Source organism: Passer domesticus, chromosome 4 (assembly GCF_036417665.1).
Source record: "Passer domesticus isolate bPasDom1 chromosome 4, bPasDom1.hap1, whole genome shotgun sequence".
NCBI classification, from domain to species: domain Eukaryota; kingdom Metazoa; phylum Chordata; class Aves; order Passeriformes; family Passeridae; genus Passer; species Passer domesticus.
The window spans coordinates 25,768,300-25,791,798 of NC_087477.1; the positions used below are offsets into that span (position 1 = coordinate 25,768,300).

The 23,499-nt window shown below is 35.6% G+C and overlaps 1 protein-coding gene across 4 annotated transcripts in view; it reads left to right on the plus strand.

The window, feature by feature from the left end:
* Nucleotides 1-23,499, plus strand: part of LRBA (LPS responsive beige-like anchor protein) — a 373,617-nt gene that overhangs the window by 334,739 nt on the left and 15,379 nt on the right. For all 4 annotated transcript variants that reach the window (XM_064416675.1, XM_064416676.1, XM_064416679.1 and 1 more), the window contains exons 52-55: nucleotides 863-1,018; nucleotides 4,418-4,585; nucleotides 20,270-20,371; nucleotides 21,570-21,784. In XM_064416675.1, coding sequence (XP_064272745.1) covers nucleotides 863-1,018; nucleotides 4,418-4,585; nucleotides 20,270-20,371; nucleotides 21,570-21,784 — 641 coding nt within the window. The remainder of the gene's footprint in view (nucleotides 1-862; nucleotides 1,019-4,417; nucleotides 4,586-20,269; nucleotides 20,372-21,569; nucleotides 21,785-23,499) is intronic.

The following is a 23,499-nucleotide window of genomic DNA, read 5'->3' on the forward strand; positions in this document are numbered from 1 at the left end:
TCTGGAAGACCACCTGGATGGAAGTAATGGTGCTCCAAGCAGTTGGCAGACAAACCCAGGAGAAATTACTTGTCTGGGATGGAAATCAGGTTCCCTCAGGAACAAAGCACACACTGAAAGTTCTTCCTACAGTGTAGAATTTTCATTATGTGTGTTTGTGTGTATATATATATGCACACCTTATTAATCTAAGGACAAGATAAAATATGACAAATGTGTTCACTAATTGATTCCTGCCCATTCTATGGGTTCCCAATTGAAGAGTATCTCAGGAAATAAAAGATTAAGTTATCAAAATAGGGCAAATAATTTATCCCAACCCTAAAGTTAATTGTGGAGATAAACTAGTAAATATTTGTGCCATGCTTAAAAAAATATGAACAGTAGTGGTGTTTGCTGATGTTTTTCTTTTTTCAAAATGGGACTGCTTGCAATGAGATACAACTGATGTACAATTTAAAGTCATGATCCTTTGTGTGCTGCATTTGAACCTCTGTGTGGTTTGTGTATTGTCTTATCATTACATTCCTTTGCTTTGTTTGTAATTTTTAATTTCCTATACTTCAAGGAGGGAAGGAATCTTATTACATTTCTGTGTACTGTTGCCTATGTTCAATGTTTCATTTATTTCTAAGGTGCATGTCACTTAAAAAGGGGATTTCTTCTATTTTAGAATATATACTACAAGGAATTAGCATTGTTCCTAGAAGTGTAATGAGATTTAAAAGTAGAATTAGAAAGGAAATGTCCCTGCCACAAAAAAAAAAAAATAATGGAAGTGAGGAATGTATTTTCTAAATTGTGCTTTTGTTCTGTGAAGATGGATGCTAAAATGTCTTGGTCTGTATGTTTTTTGGTTCAGCCAGCAATACAGGTATGCACAGGAGGCAGATCACTGACCTTTTAGACCAAAGCATTCAGGTGCATTCCCAGTGCTTTGTCATCACCTCTGACAATCGTTACATCTTGGTCTGTGGCTTCTGGGACAAGAGTTTCCGTGTTTACTCTACTGACTCAGGTAATGTATTTTTAAAATATGGAAACAGCCTAAAAGATTTTTTTCCTGTTCATAGTCAGCCTGCTGTTTCAAATAAAGGAGGAGGGGTGGAGTGTGTATTTATTCCCCTATTAATGATGTTTGTCAAATCTTTCCTTGCCTACTGCTGCCATGTATTGTATGTTATCATTTTTGAGGAATGATAGCAAATGTGAGAGAAGGAGCTCTGGTTTAGACTGAGCTTCACACTTCAAGCTTACAGGACAGGGATGTGGCTGATGGACTGTAGTTTTCACAGGTGAGAGTTTGTGTGAAGCCTGGCACATCAGGAGAGTTAATTTTTCTTAAAGTATTGATGTGAATTTAACTCTGGTTTTCAGCACCAGAGAACTGGGTTTTTTCAGAAAATACAGGCAAGTACCATAGAATAAGAAGAGAAGTTTTGAAATCTGGTGAAATAATACTATGAAAGCCTTTGAAAGCCATGCCACACTAGAAGAATTGATTTGGAGCCACTGAATTCTTTTATATAGCATAAACTGATCAATAAAATGGGCAGCAGTTAAATTAGTCTGTCAGCTGGAGTGTGTCCAAACCATTGAAGTCATATGTGTGTCATGCTAAATAGAAAAGAATCTTTCCATGTAGAAGCTACAGGAATTTAAAAGCCATGGAACCCCAGGAAAAACTAGGTATGATTTTTTTTTTCCTTTCATTATCTTATAATGGAAATAGCGACCTCACTGCAAGGTACTTCTTTGGGATTAATGACCCAGTGTGGTTAATGGGTGTGTGCCATCAAGCTTTCCAGTATGTTATTAATCCCTAGGGAATATCCTGCATGTTTGTCATCATTTCTTAAATATATTAGTTAACAGTGTTTTTCACACTTGGCAAACCAAAATATCTGACAAAACAGAATGGTCTTTAATGAAAATATTTTAAGACTTTAGGTCTCATGGCGTAGTTCAGTATTTCTGTCATTTTTACAATTTTAAAGCCTTAAGTATAAAGGAGTAGTTCCATTTATGTAATACTGACTGCCCACAATTCATTATACAGACATCTTGTTAGACCCTTCTTAGGTTAATTTTCTCATTGATGAAAATAAATTTACATAGAACTGTGAATTTAAAGTGGATCTTCCGAAAGGATAGCTAGCAGTAATAAATATTCTGTGTATGTGCTTGATTTATATGAATAGAGAAATAATTCTATTATATCAAAGGATTTATTTTAATTTACACATATGGAAGGAACTTGTATGGTTTGGTAGCTTTTCCTTGTATCAATCTGAACTGCAAATAACTCTTTAAGTTATTTCCTCTGTGTATGGCAGATTGACCAGGCACCTTGTTACTACCATAACTAATCAGGGTATAAACCAAAATACCATTGTCAGAAGGGTTTCAGATTTGTTTCTTCTATTTGTCAATATAGCAACTGTAGCTTAAATGAAGTGAATTCAGATGTAGTTTACTTTGCTTGAAATTGAAATGAGAATAAAGTAGCGAAATATTTTGAAATCAACAGAACATCAAGGAGAAAAGATGATGTGATCAGTAATGCATGAAGGCAAGTGATCAGAAGTGTTGAATTCAATTACATTTTAGCACTTGCACCAAAAAAAAAAGAACCTCTCAGATTTTCCTATCAGATCGTTTGTTTGTTTGTTTGTTTTTAATAAGAAATACTTTCTACTTAAATCATGGGTTATCAGCATAGCCAATATAGCAGAAACACAATAAAACCTTCCTTCAGCAGTGGGAATGAATTCTAGACAGAGTTTTAGCTTCAGTACTGCAGGCTTGAGTCTTATTTCTCTTTTAATTATTTGTAGCACAGCTGTCAAATAAAACATTAACTAGAAAATGTGTTCTGTCAGAAAGGGATATCTGAGTGCAAATGAAAAAGTTTGATATCACTGTATAGAGAGAACAACTCATGTTAAAGGAAACAGGAAAGTTTGAGGAACTCTTATGAAATTAGTAATTTATTTTTTTTAGTAATATAAAATTCCAAAATCTTATTTCTTGTTTTGATGAAATTCATTGAATCTTAGGCTGTACAGTAACAAAATAAAAACAACCAGGCAGAAATAACCTTGTAAAATGTTGTTTTCTAGAACAGAACCTATAAAATTAGAAATAATTGAGAAGGAGATCTCTATAATTCAGTGATGTTTATAGCATAAACTTGCCTTCTAGAAGTATAAATTACCCCAGGTAATGTCGATAAAACTGAAAAATATATCACATAGTTATTTGATCCCTGAGTTACCCACCCTTGCACTGCAAGGTGGGTATGCACAGTAAGAGTGCAGCCAGGGGTTTGCCCTGTCCACTCAGAAATGGCTCATGTGGTGGCACTTCATCTCACAATTTCCCTTTGAAGGTTAGGGATGGCTTATAAGTTTTTCAGTGTTTGATTTTGAATCTGATGTACAGGTTTCCTTTAAATTGCATCTTGTTATTTTATTTTTTCTTCATGTACTAAATTAATTTCCCCTCTTTTTTTTTTTGGTAGAAATTCAAATACATGTCTTGGTTTTTTCTGCTTTTCTTCTTTAATGAAATTACCTTTTTGATCTTGTTATAAATTGGGCTGTAAGCTCTATTTTTGTTCTTTCCTCAGAATCACTCCCTTAAGTCTTTTGTTCCCATTAATTGTTATTTAGTGGCTGGATACAAATACAGTGCTTTTGTACTGGTTAAAAAGAGGCTGTGAAGTGTTCCCTATTACCCATATTAAGGGACTAATAATTTTTAGTTCATGAAACTAAATATTTTATAAAAATGTTAAGTCCCAACACTGATCTATGTTACTTATTATTTTTAAATGCTTTTCAGAACTTTAATTTAATTTTATTTATTTATATTCAGAAATGCAGCAGTCTGTATTTGCTGTTTCTTCTTTTGGCCTGTCTTGTCAATCGTTCCAAAGCCATGACTTTTTCCCTTCTGTTCCTCCTTGTTCTTTAGTCAGCCCAAAGAACAAATGGTCATTTGGCTGAGAAAGCCAGGGTCACACATTGGAGGATCACGCTTCACAAAAGTGTGTTTGGGTGCAGGATTTGTCCTGGCCCCAGCTACCTGAAGGGGCTGAGTACATGCATGAGAAAAGTGTGTGTGTGATCTTTATCCTGCCTCTTCAAGATCTGCAATTGCTGGGCTTCAGCAAATCCAGTTACACTTTTAAATAGAGTATAATATTGAGGGACTGAAAGTATTTTTTGTATGGATTGTATGGACTACTGCACTTTTAATAATGTTCCCACCAAATAAATTAAAAAAAAATAATATTCCCCACTACAGTTCTATTTTGATTTTTTTTTTTTTGATAAAGAAAATATTTCTAAAATACTTTCTTTGTCTTAGAATAAGAGGGTAGTTTTTAAAGAGTCAATTTACTGTGTTCCAGGTAAACTGATGCAAGTAGTGTTTGGCCACTGGGATGTTGTGACCTGTCTGGCTCGTTCAGAGTCCTACATTGGAGGGAATTGTTACATCCTCTCAGGATCCCGGGATGCAACCTTGCTGCTCTGGTACTGGAATGGCAAAACCAGCATCATCGGTGATAACCCAAGAGGTAAGAAAAAGCCAAAAATACCTGATTTATAAGGAGGTTGTCTCAAAATGCCTTGAGCAAACGCTTTAGAGAACGGAATTTTAGGAAGGGTGCTATGTGCCCAATCCTCACAATCACATGCAAGGCATTGTGATTGGTTGCAGTGCAAGCAGCAGGGCTCACAGAATATAACCAAACTAATAAGGCAGAGTAACCCTGCTCCAGCCTTGTCCAGTCTTAATCCCTCCCAACTTGAACTCACCTTGCACTTGCCAAAGTATTTATTCTCATCCATCTTGCACCACTTCCCAGGAATTCCTGAATCCTGTCTTTTGTTTGTCACAATGCACTCTTTTAACTCTATAAAAAACAGTGACCACTATGACTGTTCAACTGTGTATTATGAAACAGGAAAGGTAGAAAGTGATCTTGGTTTTTGCCAGTTTCACTCCACACACAAAAAAAAAATTAATTTCTGATCCCCAAAGCAAAAAAAAATATGGCAGATGTACTGTTGAAAAAAAGCCTGGATTAAGCCATTTAACAGGAATGAGGGGTTTCCAAGACATCTTGTGAGAGCTTATATATAAAAATTTAGGGGCACATCACAGCCAAACAGAGGCCCTGTTCAGCAAAAAATAAAATGCACTGCAGGGAAGGGATAAGAAAAGGATATTCTATCCTATGAAGAGTGTTTCTTAGGTATTCTTCCATTCACTTAAGGTCTTCTCTGACCCTGTTTAAATATTAGTAAAAACTGCTCTGAAGAGGGCAAAATAGACATCTGGAAAGTGAGTAGTATTAGATCTGTCATATATTGCAGTTTTGTATAATCAATACCTGACATCTTCCAAATTAATCAGTTTGGTAAAGCTGTGTGTTCCATATTCACTCTCTTACTCATCTGGAGTTATTTGAATTTGAAACACAGAGGTGGCTTGACTGAAAATTGCATGATGTGAGTGACTTTGAAGAAGCACAACTAATTAATATCAGAACGAATATCTGAATTTAACTTGCAAATTATTTGATGTTGATTGTGAAAGCCATTCAAAAGTTGAAGAAAATGCACTTCAATTCACACAGTTGCAGAATCTTAAGGCAGAGGATGTGTGAGAACTATCCCTATTATCCTTCCAAGCAGCCCTGTTCAAGAGATGGGAGTTTGTCTGAGAAGTGGCTGGCAGAGTTTTATGAGCATCTTTAAATAAATATGACTTTGCTTGAGGGAAAAAAATTCTATGTGAATACTTTATACATATTTTGCAGTCTATCAATTTAAAGAAAATGCAAACTCTGTGTTATTTTTGCTGACCTTGAAAACTTGGAAAGTCCAAAGAGTTCATAGATTCCTAAGTGTGCCTAGAGAAGTTGTGCTTGTCCCACACTTGCCAGGCTTGCCTGCTGTGTGAACAAAACCTTGAGGCTACAGGCTCCTTGATTACACTAACAAATCATTTGCTGAGGTTCTGTACCTAGTATTTGACTCAAATATGTACATTTTGTTGCACTCTATTGACTGTCTTCTCTAATGCAGATTTCTAATTTTGCAGTTTTCAGAGGCAATGCCAGGCAATTCTAGCTGCTCTTTAAAATCACACAGTAGCTACCTGGTGAATCTCTGTGCTTGTAGTTCTACTAGACTTGGACTTCCAGGGAATTGCAATGGCTCCTGAGTTTACCAACTGCCTTTATGTAAGGTTTTTTTGTGATACAGCGTGCCTGGAAACCTCTGTTATCAATCGGAATCTCATGGCACTATACATAGTCCTAGACATGGGTATAGACAGTTCCTGCTTCAAAGAGATGGTAATCTGGGGTGTTTAATTTTTCCCAGAAATAGCTGTCTGTAGGCTTCTCTGTTCAAAAATTTTTTTGAAAAGACAAATGAAAGGAGCTGTTTCTGCTTAGTTCTGATTTTGTCAGAAATGGAAAGCACCAGCAGATTTTTTGGGTTCTGGGCACTGTTACTGCAGCTGTAACTTCCATCCATTTGCAGGATGTTGATATTTTACTGGTCTAATGTCTTTCTGTATTTGAAGCTAACGATTCTTTTACTTGAAAATACAGTTTATTCATGCTTTCAATGAGCACTATTCACTGGCATTTTACATACTCTCAAAGTTGATACTTTTTCTCTATTTTTTCTCTGTTTAATTATCTCTAATGTCCATCTTAAGATGACTTCACAGCAACGTGCATCTAATGGGACTTTACCAAATCATGGTGCCAGAGAAATTTCAAGAAAAAGTGATGTAAACCAGGGAGTATTTCTTTCCTCTTCTCATAATACCTATTGCCTCAGATATACCTCAGCCAGCAGGCTGGTATGATCCATCTACTCTAAATAATATCCTATTAGGCACCCATTATTCCACCAGTTGCATTTTATTTAGGTTTACTTGTCTGATTTCTTTACTTTCAGAGAACTGAGTTCTGGATCTCTGGCTCTGTATATGCATGTTTTAGAATAATACTTAAGTTGAAAAGCCAGGTGGGCTATGGCACACATGATAAATAAGTGGCTTGGTATTCTTTATCAAGGACAATTCTTGAGCTAACTTGATTGTTTTGAAAAAAATTTCTGGTTTTGGTTTAACAGAAGAAAAATGTTACTGAAATACTAATTATTTACATAATTTAGCTTTAACTTTGAGGCTGACTTTTTAAAGAAATTATAGCTATGGAGTTTCACTATCTTATTTAGTTTCTCCCCAATACCCCTCAAATGCACTAATCAATGTAAACCAAATCTGACAAATGGAGGTCTCAGAGATATGAAATTTCTATACATGTGACACGTCTGCTGGAAACTATTTTATTCTTCACAAAACAGCTTGATTACATTTAGGTTAAATCATTTTTTTCCTTCTCAAATTAAAACCTGAAATGCAAAAAAAAATTCATTATGCTCTTTGATCAAATGTAGAGTTTTCCTCTTTCTAAATTAATTGGTTTTGAAAACATAAACGCATGGCACTACTTCACTTTGGAGCACGGGCCTTTTTCTGATGCAAAAATGTTTCTGGGGACAATTTCTGACCAAGCCTTGTAATAATTCAGAGCAGAGCCGAGGACCTGAAGTAGTTTTATCCTTTGGAATAGCCTTGAGCTGTTTTGCTTTCACATTAATTAGCATAATTTACTGTGGAGATGTAAAGTCAGTTTGCATAGTGCAAGGGGGTTTTCCTTTCCTCTCCTTGGCATGTGTCTGGCTTGGGGGAGGTAGGAAGGAGAGGATGTGGCCCTCCCTCGGTACTCCTTGGAGCCCATGTGTGATCTGTGGCACACAAAGTTGGCTTCTGCATATTTAGAGGCTCCAAGGCACCACTTGGGGATGTGACATTATGCACCAGGACCTGTGTGGTAGAATGTGTGTAGATTCCTGGGAGAGGGCTGTGGAAAGATGCTGTGTTTTGTCCTTGCCCAGCCTAAGGAGGTGGAGGGGAGGCAAGAAGTGGGGGTGGGAAGAGGGATTGTGTGATGGCTGGAGAAAAGAGATGAGAGAATTCATTTGCATACAAATGGTGAGCATCACTTTCAGATCCCACTTTCTCTTTGAAGCTCAAGTGGCAACTCCTGATGTTTGGACATTTCTTAGGTTGGGGGATCAAATTTTCCTTTGTAATCACAGAACCATAGGAAACAGGGTGGGCAGGAGCTTTGGTCACCTGATCTATTCTCTTTTCCAAATGAGGGCTTAACTACGCCAAAATCAATCTCCACTGATGTTTGTCCAACCTTCCTTTAAAAACTACAGCAAATGCATTTTTGGGCCTTAGAAACTCCATCCTTAGTCGTCTTTTCCCAGTGTTCAGCCTAGTATCCAGTTCTTTTTGCAGCATTTGCATTCTATCATCTTTTATCTATTTTTCCTTTGTGTAGAGAACAGATTATTTCTGTCTTGCAGCTACTTCCAGTTATCTGGATTGCCATGGCCTGCAATTCTTTGCCTCCAACTTTAATAGCTCAATTCTTTTTTGCCATAAGTCATGTTTTTCCAGACCTCTAATTTTTTTGTGTGTTCCTCTCTTCAGTTGGCTGTGTTCCTCAAAGTAGACCCAGGAATGCAGCTGAAGTCTTTTCAGTAATAAGTAGAAAACAACCTGTTTTACAGACCAGTATTTTCACATCCCCAGGGAATATCTTTTTCTTTGAAAACACCATGACACTGTCAGTTCTTTTACGGGCATGAGCTAATATGAATTTCAGTGTTTTCTGAAGAATCTATTCACTTGTGTCTCCTTCTCTGTATAGTTTAGCTGTGCAATCCCATCTTTAAACTTTCTGAAGTGTATTCTTTTTTAGACTGTTTCTCCAATTTGTCAAACTTATTTTGAATTCTCATCCTGTCCTCCAGCAGCCTTGCAGCCACTCATATCTGCAAATATACTTTGCAGTCTTATTCTATTAAATTGGTCATTAAAGGAAATGTTAGCTAGTACACAGTTCAGGAATGCCCATCAATACATTTACCGTTTTGACAATGAATAGCTTTCAGAATATAGCTTTCCAATATATAATAGTATCTTCTGAATGTGTGCTTCTCTGTTTTCTTTAAGAAATTGCTCATATGCAACAGCACTGGAGTTCTTACTAAAGTAAAAATACGTGGTCTCCCAGAACACATCCTGTTACTTTGCCATTGCAAGAAAAAAATAGCTTTGACATGATTTGTTCAGAACAAATCCAAATCAGCTGTTACTCATCTTGTTTTCTTGTAGGAAATTGTCTGTGTATATATAAAAATGTAAATGTCCTGCCAGTATTTTTCTGTTTGTTGGGGTTAAGCAGACTACTCTCTAATTTTTCTTTTTCCTGCTTCTTAAACAACACAAAACGTTTTTTAGTCTTGCAGAACCCCACCCAGTATCCGTGAAACAATTGTTGTAACTCTGGGATTATTCATTGTCACAGTATCCACAGCTCACTATTATCAGGTCAGTTGAGTACCAAACATTTACCTCGTTCAGGTATTCTCTAGTTGAGACAACAGTTTTCACTGCTGGTTTTACTTGTGTTCACTGTCTGACTGCAACTGACCTTTTCATAAAGTACTTTGTGTGGCATCATCTACTGGTATTGCTTGCTCTTAATAACAAAACAACTTCTTGAGGAAACGTGGCATATTTTCGTTGTTTTAGAATGTTATTTGTGATGTCCTTGTTAGTTACATCTCATCTCTCTGTGGCTCTCTGGGATTTGTCTCTTTGCTCGTACCTTGTTGCTTACACTGTTTCAGAAATACCTCATTTATTTTGATCTTTCTGCCTGACTTTCCTGTGTCAAAGTCACTGGAGACCTCTGAGTTGTGGCAGCTGGGATGTTGTCTGTCTTATCCCTGTACTACATTCACTAGTATTCTTCTTACCTTTTCGTTTGTTTTCTGGAGGCTTAACTGCCCATGAGATCTTATAGAATGATATTCTCTTTCAATAGATACAGAATGTTTTCCCAAAATACTTCAGGATTTATCTTGACCTTGATCTCTCCCTTATAAAGTGTATTGAACATTCTCATATCTTTGCCACTTCCATGTAAATTCCTTTCAGCAAGGTGTTTTTTAATTTGTTTTGCTGTATTGGTTATAATAATATATACGAGGTCATCTCTAGCTGTTATATATTAAAAATTGTCACCAAATATCTTTCTATACACATACTTGTGGTATTCCTTTACCTACACATGATTTTGTAGTTGGAATATCCCATTTTCTCTAGTTTTCTTAAATAATCCCTCACCTACATGGACCAGGTAGAGGACAGTCATGAATGTTAGTGGGTGTAAATCTGTAAGCATTCAAGGTTTGGGTTTTTTTAGCTATTTTCTTTGTGTGTACTTTCTTGAAGGGGAGGTTTGTGGTGGTGAATTTGTCTCAGTATTGTTTATGCTTCTAAAATGGTTTGTGATTAAAAAATGGTAGACATTTCTATAGTGCAGTTAAAGTGTTTTTCTGCTATACTTGACTTTATTAATGGAATATGAAAATATGGTTCCGTTGCTTTCAAATATCTACAAATGTGTCCACAATTGGGTTTTAGTTTTCATATTTTGAAAAAACCAAAATATTTTTAATTAGAAATTTTATTTGCTAAGGAAATTAAGGCTTGACTGATAAAAATCTTCAGTGCTATGAAATGTACAATGTGTAACTGTATCACTACTGCTAATACTAATGGTCTCTCTTCTGAGTTATTGCATTGATCTTCCACACATATGTGAATAAAACAAATTATATTACCTCTTTTATGTTAGCCCATAAAACTAGAAAATGTTACTCTCTGTATGTATCACATTTGCATCACGAGGACTATGGGGGTGCTTTCATTGCATAGCTTTATATTTTTTAGAGGGTACTATATTTTAGAGGGTGGGAAATAAATGGGTTTTGTGGTGTAGCTGTGTAGCAGGACTCGTGTGAATGTAAGCGCCTGATTTCACATTTAAAAATACAATTACTGTATTTAAGATTTAATTGGGAAGAATCACTGAACAGTTTTGCTATTGAAAATGTGTAGAATGTCTCCCTCAGATGCAAATTTTCAAAGTGTATAATCTTTTCAATTTCTAAAATACAAAATCTCCCAAAGGATTCAAAATCAATCACATTTCTTGCTGAAAAACAGTCTTGTTCCTATCCAAGCTACTTTTAAAAGAAAATGCATTTTTGTTTAGTTTTTATTTAGCTAGAATTCCTAAATAAATATTTGAATACCATCAAGATTTTTATCAATTTACATTATTACTATTAAATATATATATATAATATATATGGTGTATGTATTATAAAATAATTATAAATCATTATTAACATTAAAGCTATGATCTTGAGACTAGAGAAATCATTATTTTAAATTGTATTGGTAATTATAATAAAAGAAAAAATATCTGTGTTTCACCAACTGCTGCAGACATTTTTCAGTTGGAAATTTAAAACTTTTTTGTGAGTGCTTCATCATTAAGTGGACAATGCAAGCAATTTAAACTTTGAAATGATACCTGAGGAGCATCTTTGTGTTGGTTGATTGAAGAATAATGTTGTGGGTTATAATTTCTTTGTACTCAGACACACTAATCCTGTAAAGTTGCATTCTGTGAGGATTTGCGTGGATGCTTCTCTCTGCACACAGTGAACAGTCACACTGATTTCAGGCAGGTCATGTGGTTAACTCAGTAGCCAAAAAACTGATATTTGCCTTCTTCCCTCATCCTCATCTTTAATTAACCTATGTCTTGGTTGCCAGGTCTGCATGATCTGGACTTCTATTTTCAAAATTCGTTTCAATTCAGTAGTAGAGAAGATGAGGGTCCACATTTCCAAAGAATTTTTATAGTATAAATATTTATTTGGAATTCTAATCATCATTTTTTTAAAAATTGAAAGTAATTTCCTTAACAGCAGCTTCTCTTAAAAAACTGAATTGGGAAGTAGTTGTAAAAAGCTTACCTGCTAGTGTTCCCTTTTTCATTTATCGTGCTAAGTAGCAGGAGTATCAAAATGTCCATAAATCACTAATCAGGCTAGTTAGTAATGGAAATTCTCCTATTACTGTTACTTTCTGTCTACCAGAATAGCTAAAATTTTTCAAAGCCTCAAAATACTAAAATATGTTTGAAATTGCTGCAGCTATAAATGCCATAGTTTAGTGAAGTCAGCCTGGTAGGAAAAGAGTGTTGCTCCAGCACCGAGTTTTAGCACAGTCTGCACATGCTCCTTTAGGTGCTCAATAGCACTTTTGGTTTTTTTACCCCTGAACACATTTTATACATTATTGTGTGAGCCCTTCTTAAAAAAAATAGCCAGTAAAAAATTCAGGGTTAGTGTAACGTTGTTTTACTACAGATGTAACAAATATTCTTTGTTTCTCAAAAATGGCAGGACAGGACAATGTTCCATGTAAAGCTAGAGTCCTTCAGCACCATCTGCTGGCATGCAGTTGAAGCTGATCTCAGGAACGGATCCTAGGCACTATATAGTAAAAAATTAAAAATACCTATCCACATTTTGGAGCCAAAAAAAAAAAAAATTAATTTGTAGTATAATTTTTATCCTTTTTGTTGCAATTATAATGAGAAAATACAATGTGAATTTAAGTTCAACATATGAACCGAAACAGAAATAGCTCAGGAGTGTTTTGTTAAGTAGGACTGTAAAAAGAAATTGATTACTTTTTTCTTTTTATTTTAAAGGGCTTTAACAAACACAGTGTTACATTTTTTTATGTGTGTTACAAATACAATTCAGTATAGAGTGTATCATAGAGAAAGAACACAAAGCTTGGAAAAAGTATCCGTAACATGTTTTTGAAAGGTAGCAACCCCTAAATATTCTTTTATCTAACATTTATTGCATTAGTCAATGTTAGCCTTTAAAGCCTCATGGAAGCTTAGTGGACAGAACCCCTGATGCTGTAAATGGTCCCACAGTTCCCTGTAGCTTCACAGGTAACAAGGACTGGGGCAGTCTGCATGAATCTAGAACAGAGCCTTAAATTCTGCGGCCACAAAAGGTCACTGTGCTTTCTTCTTTCACCTGTAACACATTGATACCTCAAAGAGTTTGAGGCCTCATTGTATGGAGGCCTCCAAGTACTCTGTAAATCACATAGAAATGATGGTTCTACCTTCCACACAATTAAACTGGAAAAAAGATGAGGAATAACAGGTAGATGAATTCTGGTATATCTGGAAATCTGTAATGATGGCACACAAGCCAGATAATTTTGTATTTATATAATGCCACGAGTTGTGTCATAGATACCTATGGGGACAAGGTCTTTATTGAAAAGAGCTTGCAATAGCATTCACAGATAGTTTGGAAAGCAGCTAATAGCCATAGTGGCTTGGTAGTGATAAGCATATAAGTTTGTGTGCCATAAATATTTGTTTTGGCTAAAAGTATGTCCTACTTAAGTGTAGCATTTCTATCATCCTTGTTTTCAGCTAAACTAAAAGATTGTGTTTCAGGACTTGTCAATCAGTAATTTGAAGAAGCATTGTAGAGCAAGTTTTGAGGCAACCAAGGATGTATGTATGTTGAGACCGGAAACACTGAAGGAGTTTGGATGCTGCTCTTCTGGCAGTTCCCAGCTTCAGGTGTTGCTGAAATAGGATGCATGGAATTTCCAGCAGGATAAAGATATTTAGTACTGCTTGATGCAACACAGGCCTTTTGAGTTCCAGGAAAAACAATGCTCTATTTATGACTTGTAACTAATAGCTGATGTGGTAAAAGGAATTACATTCAGATGGTAAATGAATACAACCTTAATGTGCACCATATACAGAGTTGTGGGATGATGTGCTAATGCATCACATTTATTTACCTTGGTTGGTTGCTGAGAAAAAACACCATTCAGTTTAAAGTCTATACCATGTAAGACAGAACAGAGTAGTGCAGAAGATATAATAATTTATAGTCTAGAATAAGATCACAGCATAAATGTTATAAAAATTATTTGATCAATACAAGAATCCTGACTTTGGTGAGAAATTATTTTTAAGTGTTTCTGGATCGAAATTCTAGTAGTAGTACTATTACCATGGAAATATTGGAGTTATTCCCTGCCTCACTGAAAAAGTATCTGGTTTAAAGAGTTACTTGTAAAAAGACAGCTAACTTATGTATTCTCTGAACTTGGTGTATGCCACCAGCACTCCCAGTTACATTGGTAAGTAATGGTGGTAAACATCTCTGTAGTACAATATACTACTGGTGGTAGTATTAGTTTGAAATTACCTTTATGAAAGTAATGAATAACTCAAGCACAGACTTTGGAATAAATTACATTGATGTATTTTAATAAGTGGAAATATAAAGATAACAAAAATGTGCCAAACTAAGTGGAATTATCATAGGAAACCTCTCATCTCAGATTATATTTTGCCCAAGTTATGAAAGACTGTATAGATTTAAACTAGATGTAGTTATCTTAGTTTACCCTACAACAATTTCTCAGTAGCTGCTATTTCTGACTGAAATAATTGCTTGATTATTTTTTGTTTATGTTTCTGTTTCTGATTTTCTTTTTATGTTTCTTGCCTTTTTTTCTTGAGCTCCCTGGGTAATGGTACTATAAACCAAAAGAGAGAAATATGAAGAAAATAGGTTATTTTTTTAGTATAAACAAAAAAAAAGCCCCTTCATAAATGTGTTTTAGAACATTATCAGACAAAAATGACAGTATTCTAAACTTCAAAGCTGCCATTTAAGTAACAGTTTATGAAGTCAGGATGGTGCAAATATTAAAATATCAGTGTACTCTGACCCTGAATATTCACCTGCAGATACTTTCCAGGGGCTTCAAAAAGGCCCAGGTTCAGTGGGAGGAGTTCTGCTGAATGACTTCCAGGACTTGCAGCAGATGAATCCCCACTTACAGAGAACCCATTCCAGAAAGTTTTGTGTTGCACATGGTGTAGGAGTTAAGAGACTTGAGATTATTGACTTTTGAAGTCTGAATTGTAATGCCTAGTTTATGAAGAGCTGTTAGATCTTCTTCCTTATTCTGTTTGTTTTAAAAACGTAGTTTTTGTGACACTGCATGTGTGAAAAATCTCCCATTAATACTGACTGAATGTTGGTCACTTGTTGCACTGTGACACTGAGCTAAGTATAGTAAACCCTCCTGGATTATATTTACTGAAAGAAATCCTACAAAATAAATCTAATATACTTTTTCCTTACTGAACAAACTGTAGCATCTCCTGTGCTTTGCGTGTTTAGACTTTGCATCAGGATAGAATGATACATTGTTCAAAGATGTTGCTCCTTTTTCACAAAATACACTGTTGAAGTGGTTTTTTTTTTCAAAACCAAAACTTGCATCTTGGCATAAGGTTGTACTTTTTGTGGTAAAATAAGTCTGAACAGATGGGAAGTAGTTTGAAGGAATTAAGAGGAAATGCTGATGGAGTGTCACATGAAGAACCAGACAACAATGAAGTTCCTATATAATATGAAAATATTATATTGTTATATAAAAATTCTTATTTACAAAGAAAAAATATTCAAACTGAAGCTTTAGGAATACTTCAACCATTTTGTGTGGTATCACTTGAGTAAGATCTCTCATCCATCAGGTAATTTTCTGTGCCAGTGAAATGGGGTTCTAATCATTTGGCCAATTATGTATCTATAAATAATGTTAATGCACAGACTTTATATAATATTTGACAGTTATCACTTTCGTGCAATTAAAGTCTGAAACCTGCCATATAATCAACATAGGACCTTAGCAGTAAATTAGTTTTCTTGATTTACATACATATTTCTGAGAGCATTTATGTCCAGATGTCCTATATTCTGTACACACATCTATACTTCCCATGTTTATTTCAAACCTTTTATTGTTTTCCTTATTTTTTAATCATAAAAAGCAATTTCCAAATTGGGAAAATTTAAAAATTAATTTTAGAATGCCTTTCTTACATATGTAGTTTGGTTTGGTTGATGTGTCATTCTAAGAAGGCATTCAATCACTTTTGCAAGAAATAGGTAAAAAGACAGATTAACTGATGCTTCACTTGATTTGGATTTTGTATTGACATAAAATTGCATAATTAATTTGCCATTTAAAGTGCCCCACAGCCTCTGCAATCAGAATAATTTAAAAATGGCTCTTGAGGTCCCTGTGACATAATAATTAACTGTCTTCTCAGTATAAAACAGAAAAAGGAGCACAGTCAAATATTTATATTTTAATGTGTCGCATAATATTATCTCACCCATAAATAGTAGGAAGAGTATCTCATATTTAATTGTGAAGTAAGTTTTTTAGCTAATCTCTCATTTGCTTTCTTTTTAGGAAGATACTTTTCTTCAAATGAGTTCTTGTGTTTAGCTCAGCTTTTACAGCTTAGTGCTGAAAATAAAGAAAGCGGCCATTTCAGGAATTTGCTGATGGATTTAAAATGTCATGATCCTGCTTTGGATTGTAACATCACCAAAGCTGAAAAAAATAGCAGAGAGAGACCCAGTAATACAAACCAATTTCTTGTTCTCTCCAGTGAGGCTTTTCTTCTTCTGGATGTCATTAAACTGGAAGAAAGTTTTGACTTTTCTGTAATCCTACTGTTCCTTTTTAAACATAGTCTCCAAAAGCCTAACATTTTTTCACTGATATATCACCACAGGCTGACATGATATCTCATGCTCTTCTTTTATCTTCTGAAGCTTGAATTTTATGATTTAAAATGTACTTTAGTCATGTAAGTAAGAGTGATATTTTATGTTATTTTCTATGGGAAAACAGCTTTGCAGAAATTATTTATTGGAATGTAAGTGAGTTCTTTTGAAATAATTTGAATGGTTGCTGCAAAGGTAAAGTATTCTGTCCATTACTGGAAAGTAACTTTATGTGTGCCTCCTGTGACTTAAATAAATCATTGATGGCATTTGTAGCAATGTGAATGTGGCATTAAGAATGTCACAGAATTCAGCTCCAAGCAATGATCCAATGGTGGGATAGTCTTAGGATATCACTATATCCTACACTGAAAAAAGCACATCTGTAAAGCTATTGTGTCCTGGTTATAAGTGCTAGGATTTGAACTATCTTTAATTTCATTTGACTTGTTCATCTTCCTTAAGGATCTCCATAAAGATTCTCTGAGTGTTCTTTTCAGCCCTTACTTAGGGTTTGCATCAGTGGTCGTAAACCTGCTTAGCAGACAAAGACTCTCTTCCCTTTGAAGTCACTTCCTAGCTTTTCAAAAGGGTCTGTGAGTCTGTTCTAAAACAATTTAGAAAAGTTTGAAGTGGTGCCCCTTAAACCAGCAACAAAATAAAATTTTCTCTTTGCATTATTGAAAACCATGACAATCTTTTGAACCAATAACAGTTTAAAAGCTTTTAAAGAAATCTGTTCTGCTCTATGACCAGCTTTTAAGTTGACCCCATTATTTGGGAAATCAGGCTTGGAAACCCCTAAATACTTGACGTTCTTATCAAAGGATTCAGCCTGACTTTTCACATGACTCTTCTTTTACAGTATCTATTCAAATCCGAAGTTCTTTAAAGATACTACTTAGTTTTCTTCCCTTTTTTGTTCATTTGGGTTGGGTGTTTGTTTTTTTGTTTTGTGGGGTTTTTTTTGTTTTAGTGTTTCTTTATTTCAAATATAATTTAGGAAACGGCTGATACAATCTATGAAACACTGATCCTTCCACTTGTACATTTATACTCTGTTATGTTTGAAGTCAAGTCCAAATTCTGAAAAGACTGTGAGTGTTACTTAGGCAATTTTATTTTCTGTGAACTCTGATTTATATATATATGCTAAGTTTCTACTTCTTGATTTAACAATCTTATCTCCTACATTTAATGGATGTAGTTGCTGACAACCTGATGCAGATAAAGCCCATAATAATGTAGTTGCTGTAAGCAATAAGTTTACTCTCATGATTTTGTGTATCTGCAAGTCCTAATAATTCATTCAGGCATTGCTTCTCATAAGTGCTTCTAATGCCAACATCTTACATTCATTACCTCCTGTAATTTTGTGTATTTCAAAAGTTTCATTAATGTGAGGTGTATAATTAAATTAATTCCATGCTGATCTATGAGACTATGTGTTAATTCAATTTCTGAAAGCAGAAGAAAACAATAAAACCAGAGTTCTAAATTTTGCTAATATAGGCAGCTCATTTAAAAGAAAACAAACTAACAAGACCTTTAAATGCGCAAAGCTGCCACATTTTCGGGCTTGGTAGTGACAGGGAGAAAGAATTGGGTCAGCCACATTAAATTGTTACCAGATAGTATGACTGTTACAGTTGCTGTTACATTTTTCCCCTAAAACTGCAAGTCTGCGGCTTGGCTATATAGAGCTCATTTATGAACTTCTGAGGTGCCCAGCCCATGTTTAGTGGGGCAAGGTTCAATAGAGCAGCTTGCTCTGAAAGGTTTGTGAGCAAAATTCACGGGATCAGCCACCTGAGAAGTACCTAGAGGTCATTAAATCCAACCTTATGCTTCTAATTTGTTGGGAGTTTTTTTCCTTTGCTCCTGAACTGTCTGCCTTACTTCCTGGGCTTGAGTCTGTTTTTTCAAACATTATATGAAACAAAAGTGACAGCTTCTAATGACTGTTTCTCAAGAGATTAGAACAATTCAGCAAGTTGCTCTAAAGCATGTTCACCTTTAAAGTGCTGGCAACATACATGCCTGGGTGTGTACACGTATGCACACACATATATAGTGTCTGTGGCTATATCTGAGAAGAAATAGATTTATTTACTTTTCAAGATTTTGTATTGTTGGTACAAATTGTGATACTAACTAAAGAATAAATCAAATTTTGAAAGGTCAAAATATTTAATTTGAGACTTTGTCAGAGATTATGACCTTTACTTAAAAGCCACTGGAATGTGGCAGCTGCACAGATGTTTTGGGAGGTGGTATAAATGGTTTGAGTAAAAATGTTTATGCAAGCCCACATCTTACACCTCTTTTGCAGAGAAGTCTCTCATGGAGGGTCTGAGAAACTATCCCTTTAAATACAGCTCCATGATCACTAATAATGCTCAGTACCAGTACTGCTGGTGCTGCTCTACATGGACAGATTAATGACATTATGCTGGATTTATCTTTTTAAATTTACAACCCCAAATGTAATTTGATTGATGCTAACTTAGTAACTAATGGAGTCAATTGGTCCCACTATTACTCTGTGTCTTTGTAAAGCCATCTCCTCTTTTTCAAGTGAAAAAGAGCTTGATTTTACCACTGCTTTATGCTTTGTTGGTGTCTCACATATCATCATTCATTGTGAAGTGAAATTATTCCCTGCTGCTTAAAAACTCATCTAAACCTTTTGAAAACTACATGATAGCATTGCCCAAGAAATATCCTTTGGAGTTTAAATGCTTTGTAGAATGCTATGAATGAGCTAATTATATGATAATACAAAAATAACTTTGTGATTTTTTGAAATGCCAACACTCTTGAAAAGGGCAATGAATAACCTATGAGCAAAGATATAAAACTATTTAAAGAGTTTTATAGCATTTGCTTACCCTTTCTCAGCCTTGACCTGGAGATTAATATTTTTTCCTTTAAATATGCCAGTTGTACAATTCTTTTTTTACTGTATCTATAGATGTTTGATTATAAAGAGAAGTAAAAAATAATACAGTTCCTCCTGTGGCAGGGAAATGTCTAGTAGGAGCATTAATGTTGGGTTTGAATGGGACTTCTTTGCAATTCCATCAGAAATTCATACTGACTGTGGTCCAACTCCATGTCTTGCAAAGAACTAGACTTCAAGCTGAGATTTCAGCACTGTTATTAGGTTAAAATAAAATCAGTCACTGGAAGTTTTCCTTCATCTTTGGGCACTTTAGGTGTCTTCTCTTGATAGCTACTGTAGTGATACTTGCATTTACTAATGCCTGTTGTAGGAAAAGGTAGTAATTGACTAAAGTCTCTCCCTCCAGTAAATATAAATTATAGGGGGAGAGAGAGAGAGGGGAAGCCAACTTTGGTTGGTTTTACTGCACACCTGACTTTCAGTAAATATGCAGGCAGAGTGCTGCTGCTGTACTACACAGGTAGGAGTACAACACTCCTGTATGCAAACAGGAGCAACAAATCACTTCATGTACTCAAAGAGCAAGGAAACAGAAGGTGCTTCAGTGATGGAAAGCAGTGATTTTGGGAATAGATTGTAACCAAGATTGCTTTTATTGTTTTTTTCACTGAAGGTGATTTTGCAACTCCTCGAGCTGTTCTGACAGGACATGACTATGAGATCACCTGTGCTGCCATTTGTGCTGAGCTCGGCCTGGTAATAAGTGGTTCAAAAGGTAAGGTAGCTCTTGTCATTTCTTTCTGTTTGTGAAGCTATAATCCTAATGCCAAGAGGAATATAGTCTCAGGTAGTAGAATTTATAAACTTTATGGTGGTTTTATTTCTAACCTTTTTTTTTTAGTTGCTGTGGAATTTGAGACCTCTTTTTAAACATGTTGAAACTGAGGATTATTCAGACGTTTATAAGAAGAGGCAACCACATCAGTTGCTCTCCTGATTGCTATTTCTGTTTGTTTATCCAGTGTGTAATTGCATATAGCATACTTGGATACAGCCTTTGAGGGCGAGGATGGTGAAGAGTGGCTGTAATGGATAACTTCTCAAAAAGGGGAAGCAAAAATTAGTTTTGAGAGAAGGACAAAGTACTGGACTGTTTGTTTGATGAAGAATGTGTATAAACTACTGGTAATTCTGTTCAGGCTCTTTCAGCTTGGCTGCAGAGCCTCTCATATGCTCCATTTGTATTCTCAAAGACCTGCTTTTAGCAGGCAAATTATAAAGAGTGATGTTGATTCTGTAGATATTCTATATAATTTTCTTATTTGTTTAATTGTCCACAATTATTTCTAAACTGTAAATTTCTTGGAATTAGTATCTTTCTACTTTAGCATTTCTAAAATAGCTACTCAGAGACACTTCTTCAGAACTGGGTGTACTCATGGTCTCTACCTGTGTGCATTTCTGCATTATGCACGTAAATTTGTGTGACTTTTGTGCAAAGCAGGTATTTGTCAGAACATGTTAAAAAGCAGATATTTAGTGGGCTGTGTATGGCTTCCAATCTTAATATGAGAACATACACTTGTAGAATACCTACATATGTAAATTCATTACTCTTACTCTGTGTGTCTGTGTTTTGCTAATCTCCTTTCAAGGTTCAGTATGTTTAATTATTCAAATTTAAATAATCTTAAAATTAACTATCAAACTAAAATTAACTACTACCTGCTTTAAAAGAAAATCCACAGAAGGCAATCTAGGAACCTTAATGCAAAGCTTTCAAGGGATAAGCTGTTTATCTTAGTGTCTGGCACCCTTGAAGTCATAGGCAATTCACCTAAACATGGTAACAGCCATTATAAAGTAATAAAATAGTGATTATTTATGTAGAAGTCATGATTTACTATTTGAGAAATAATGTCTTTAATTGAGCATATAAATCAATAACCTGAGATCCTCTTCTGTCTCACTAGAAGGACCATGTCTCATACATTCTATGAATGGAGATCTACTGAGGACGTTAGAAGGTCCTGAAAGATTACAAGGTCCTGAAAGCTGCCTGAGACCAAAACTTATTCAAGCTTCCAGAGAAGGCCACTGTGTCATATATTATGAAAATGGCCTCTTCTGTGTGTTCAGTGTGAATGGGAGACTGCAGGCCACTATGGAAACGGATGACAAGATAAGGGTGAGTGTCCTCAAGTGTGTGCTAACTGCATGGAGAAAAGCTGTCAATGCTGGAGTTATGTGGAGACTCTTTCTAAAGCCAGACCATGAATATGTGGTACCAGACCATGGCATAGCAACATTCTGAAAACATTTTAGGGGACCGTGTACTCTTAATAACATTAGGACGTGTTTATTATAGTTTTAATGTAAAATAACTCTATTCATAAAGTAAGGTATATTGTGTTTAGGAATACTATCATTTCCTTGAGCTGGAGAATACAAATATTACTAATTGCTGACGAGGAGAGGCTGTGCTGCATCTTTGCTTTTCAGTCTGAAGGCAGGCGGTCAGCGGATGTGCTATTTTGGATGCTTTCTTTTGGCATCTCTGACCGCATTCCTGCATCCTGGTTCAGCTAGCATGTGGTGTGCTGAGCTCCAAGAAGTTTATAGGGATATGTCTATACTCTTTTAGCCCCTTGGCATTTGTGAAGCAGGCAGCAGAGTTCCACATCTTTAGCTGCAGGAGAGCTGGAGCAAGTCCAAAACTATGCAGGAGGCATTTTAAACCTATGGCTTTGTAAAAATTATTTTATAATACAAAATGAAGGTCTCTTGACAGTTCCTGTGTAATAGTACCTATGAAACAGAGCAGAAGCTGCCAGCTGTACTGCAGTACCACACCTCCAAGCTGATTTTTGTAATCTGATGGAAGATCCCAGGAACTCAGCTGCTGGGATTTCCAATGTTCTCTTGAGTTGAAAACTCTCAAAAATTTTTACCTTTATTTGGATTACACATGTCAGGAAGAAAATCCCTCTCTGCCATCATGTTTGTTTTACAGAATTATTTGCATTCTTTCAGCTGTTGTGCAAAGTTGTGAGCACTTCTTTCCATGCTAAAGATGGAAGAATGTGTCAATGTATTTTAAAGAATTTTTGATCTTCGTTATTTGCACTTTATAGCTGGTATAGAACTACTTCATTAGCGCTGAAGTTTCTGGTACAGTTCAGTATATTCCACTTAAAACCTTCTAAAACTCCTATCATGTACTATGCTCTGCTAATCCAGTATCCCTATGTCATCCATTCAGAATTTCAGCTATGCTGGTGGTGGAATATGCAGAAATAACTCTCTGTGTAGGTCCCTTTTCCATAGTGAGACTGCAGTCTAGTGGGATTAGGGGGCATTTAACTTCTGTGTTTTGTGGCAGCCACAGGTGCAGGTTTGAGGCTATGGAAGTGAAGAATGTATATATTTCTGTCCCCAGACATTTTTTCCAAATTAATGTAGATTTTTGCATCAATTCCCTGAAATAGTATCTTCAGCCATCCTTGTACAAATACGTCTGAGATTTTCAGCCTACCCTTCATCCCAGAGTTCTTTCCATAAAGTAAGACCATATCACAGTGTTTTCTCTTTTTACATTAATAATGTTGATAATCTGTCACTTTCAGTTGTGATTATGTTGTCAGCTAGGCCAGCAAATCTGTAAAATATCTAGAAATCCCTTGCCGGCTAAAACAATTTCTGTAGTGTTTCAGTCAGTACCCACAGCTTTAGGAATGTTGCTGGAGGCAATTGAAGTTCTGCTCTCTGTGGGCCAGAATTATGTTTGTAGAGGGGTTTGGGGTTTATTTTGTTTTGTTTTGTTTTCTTTCTGTCCCAGTGGTCCGAGCTGAGCTTTACGCTTAAACAACCTACAGCGTCTCTGCCAGTGCTTCTGCACTACAT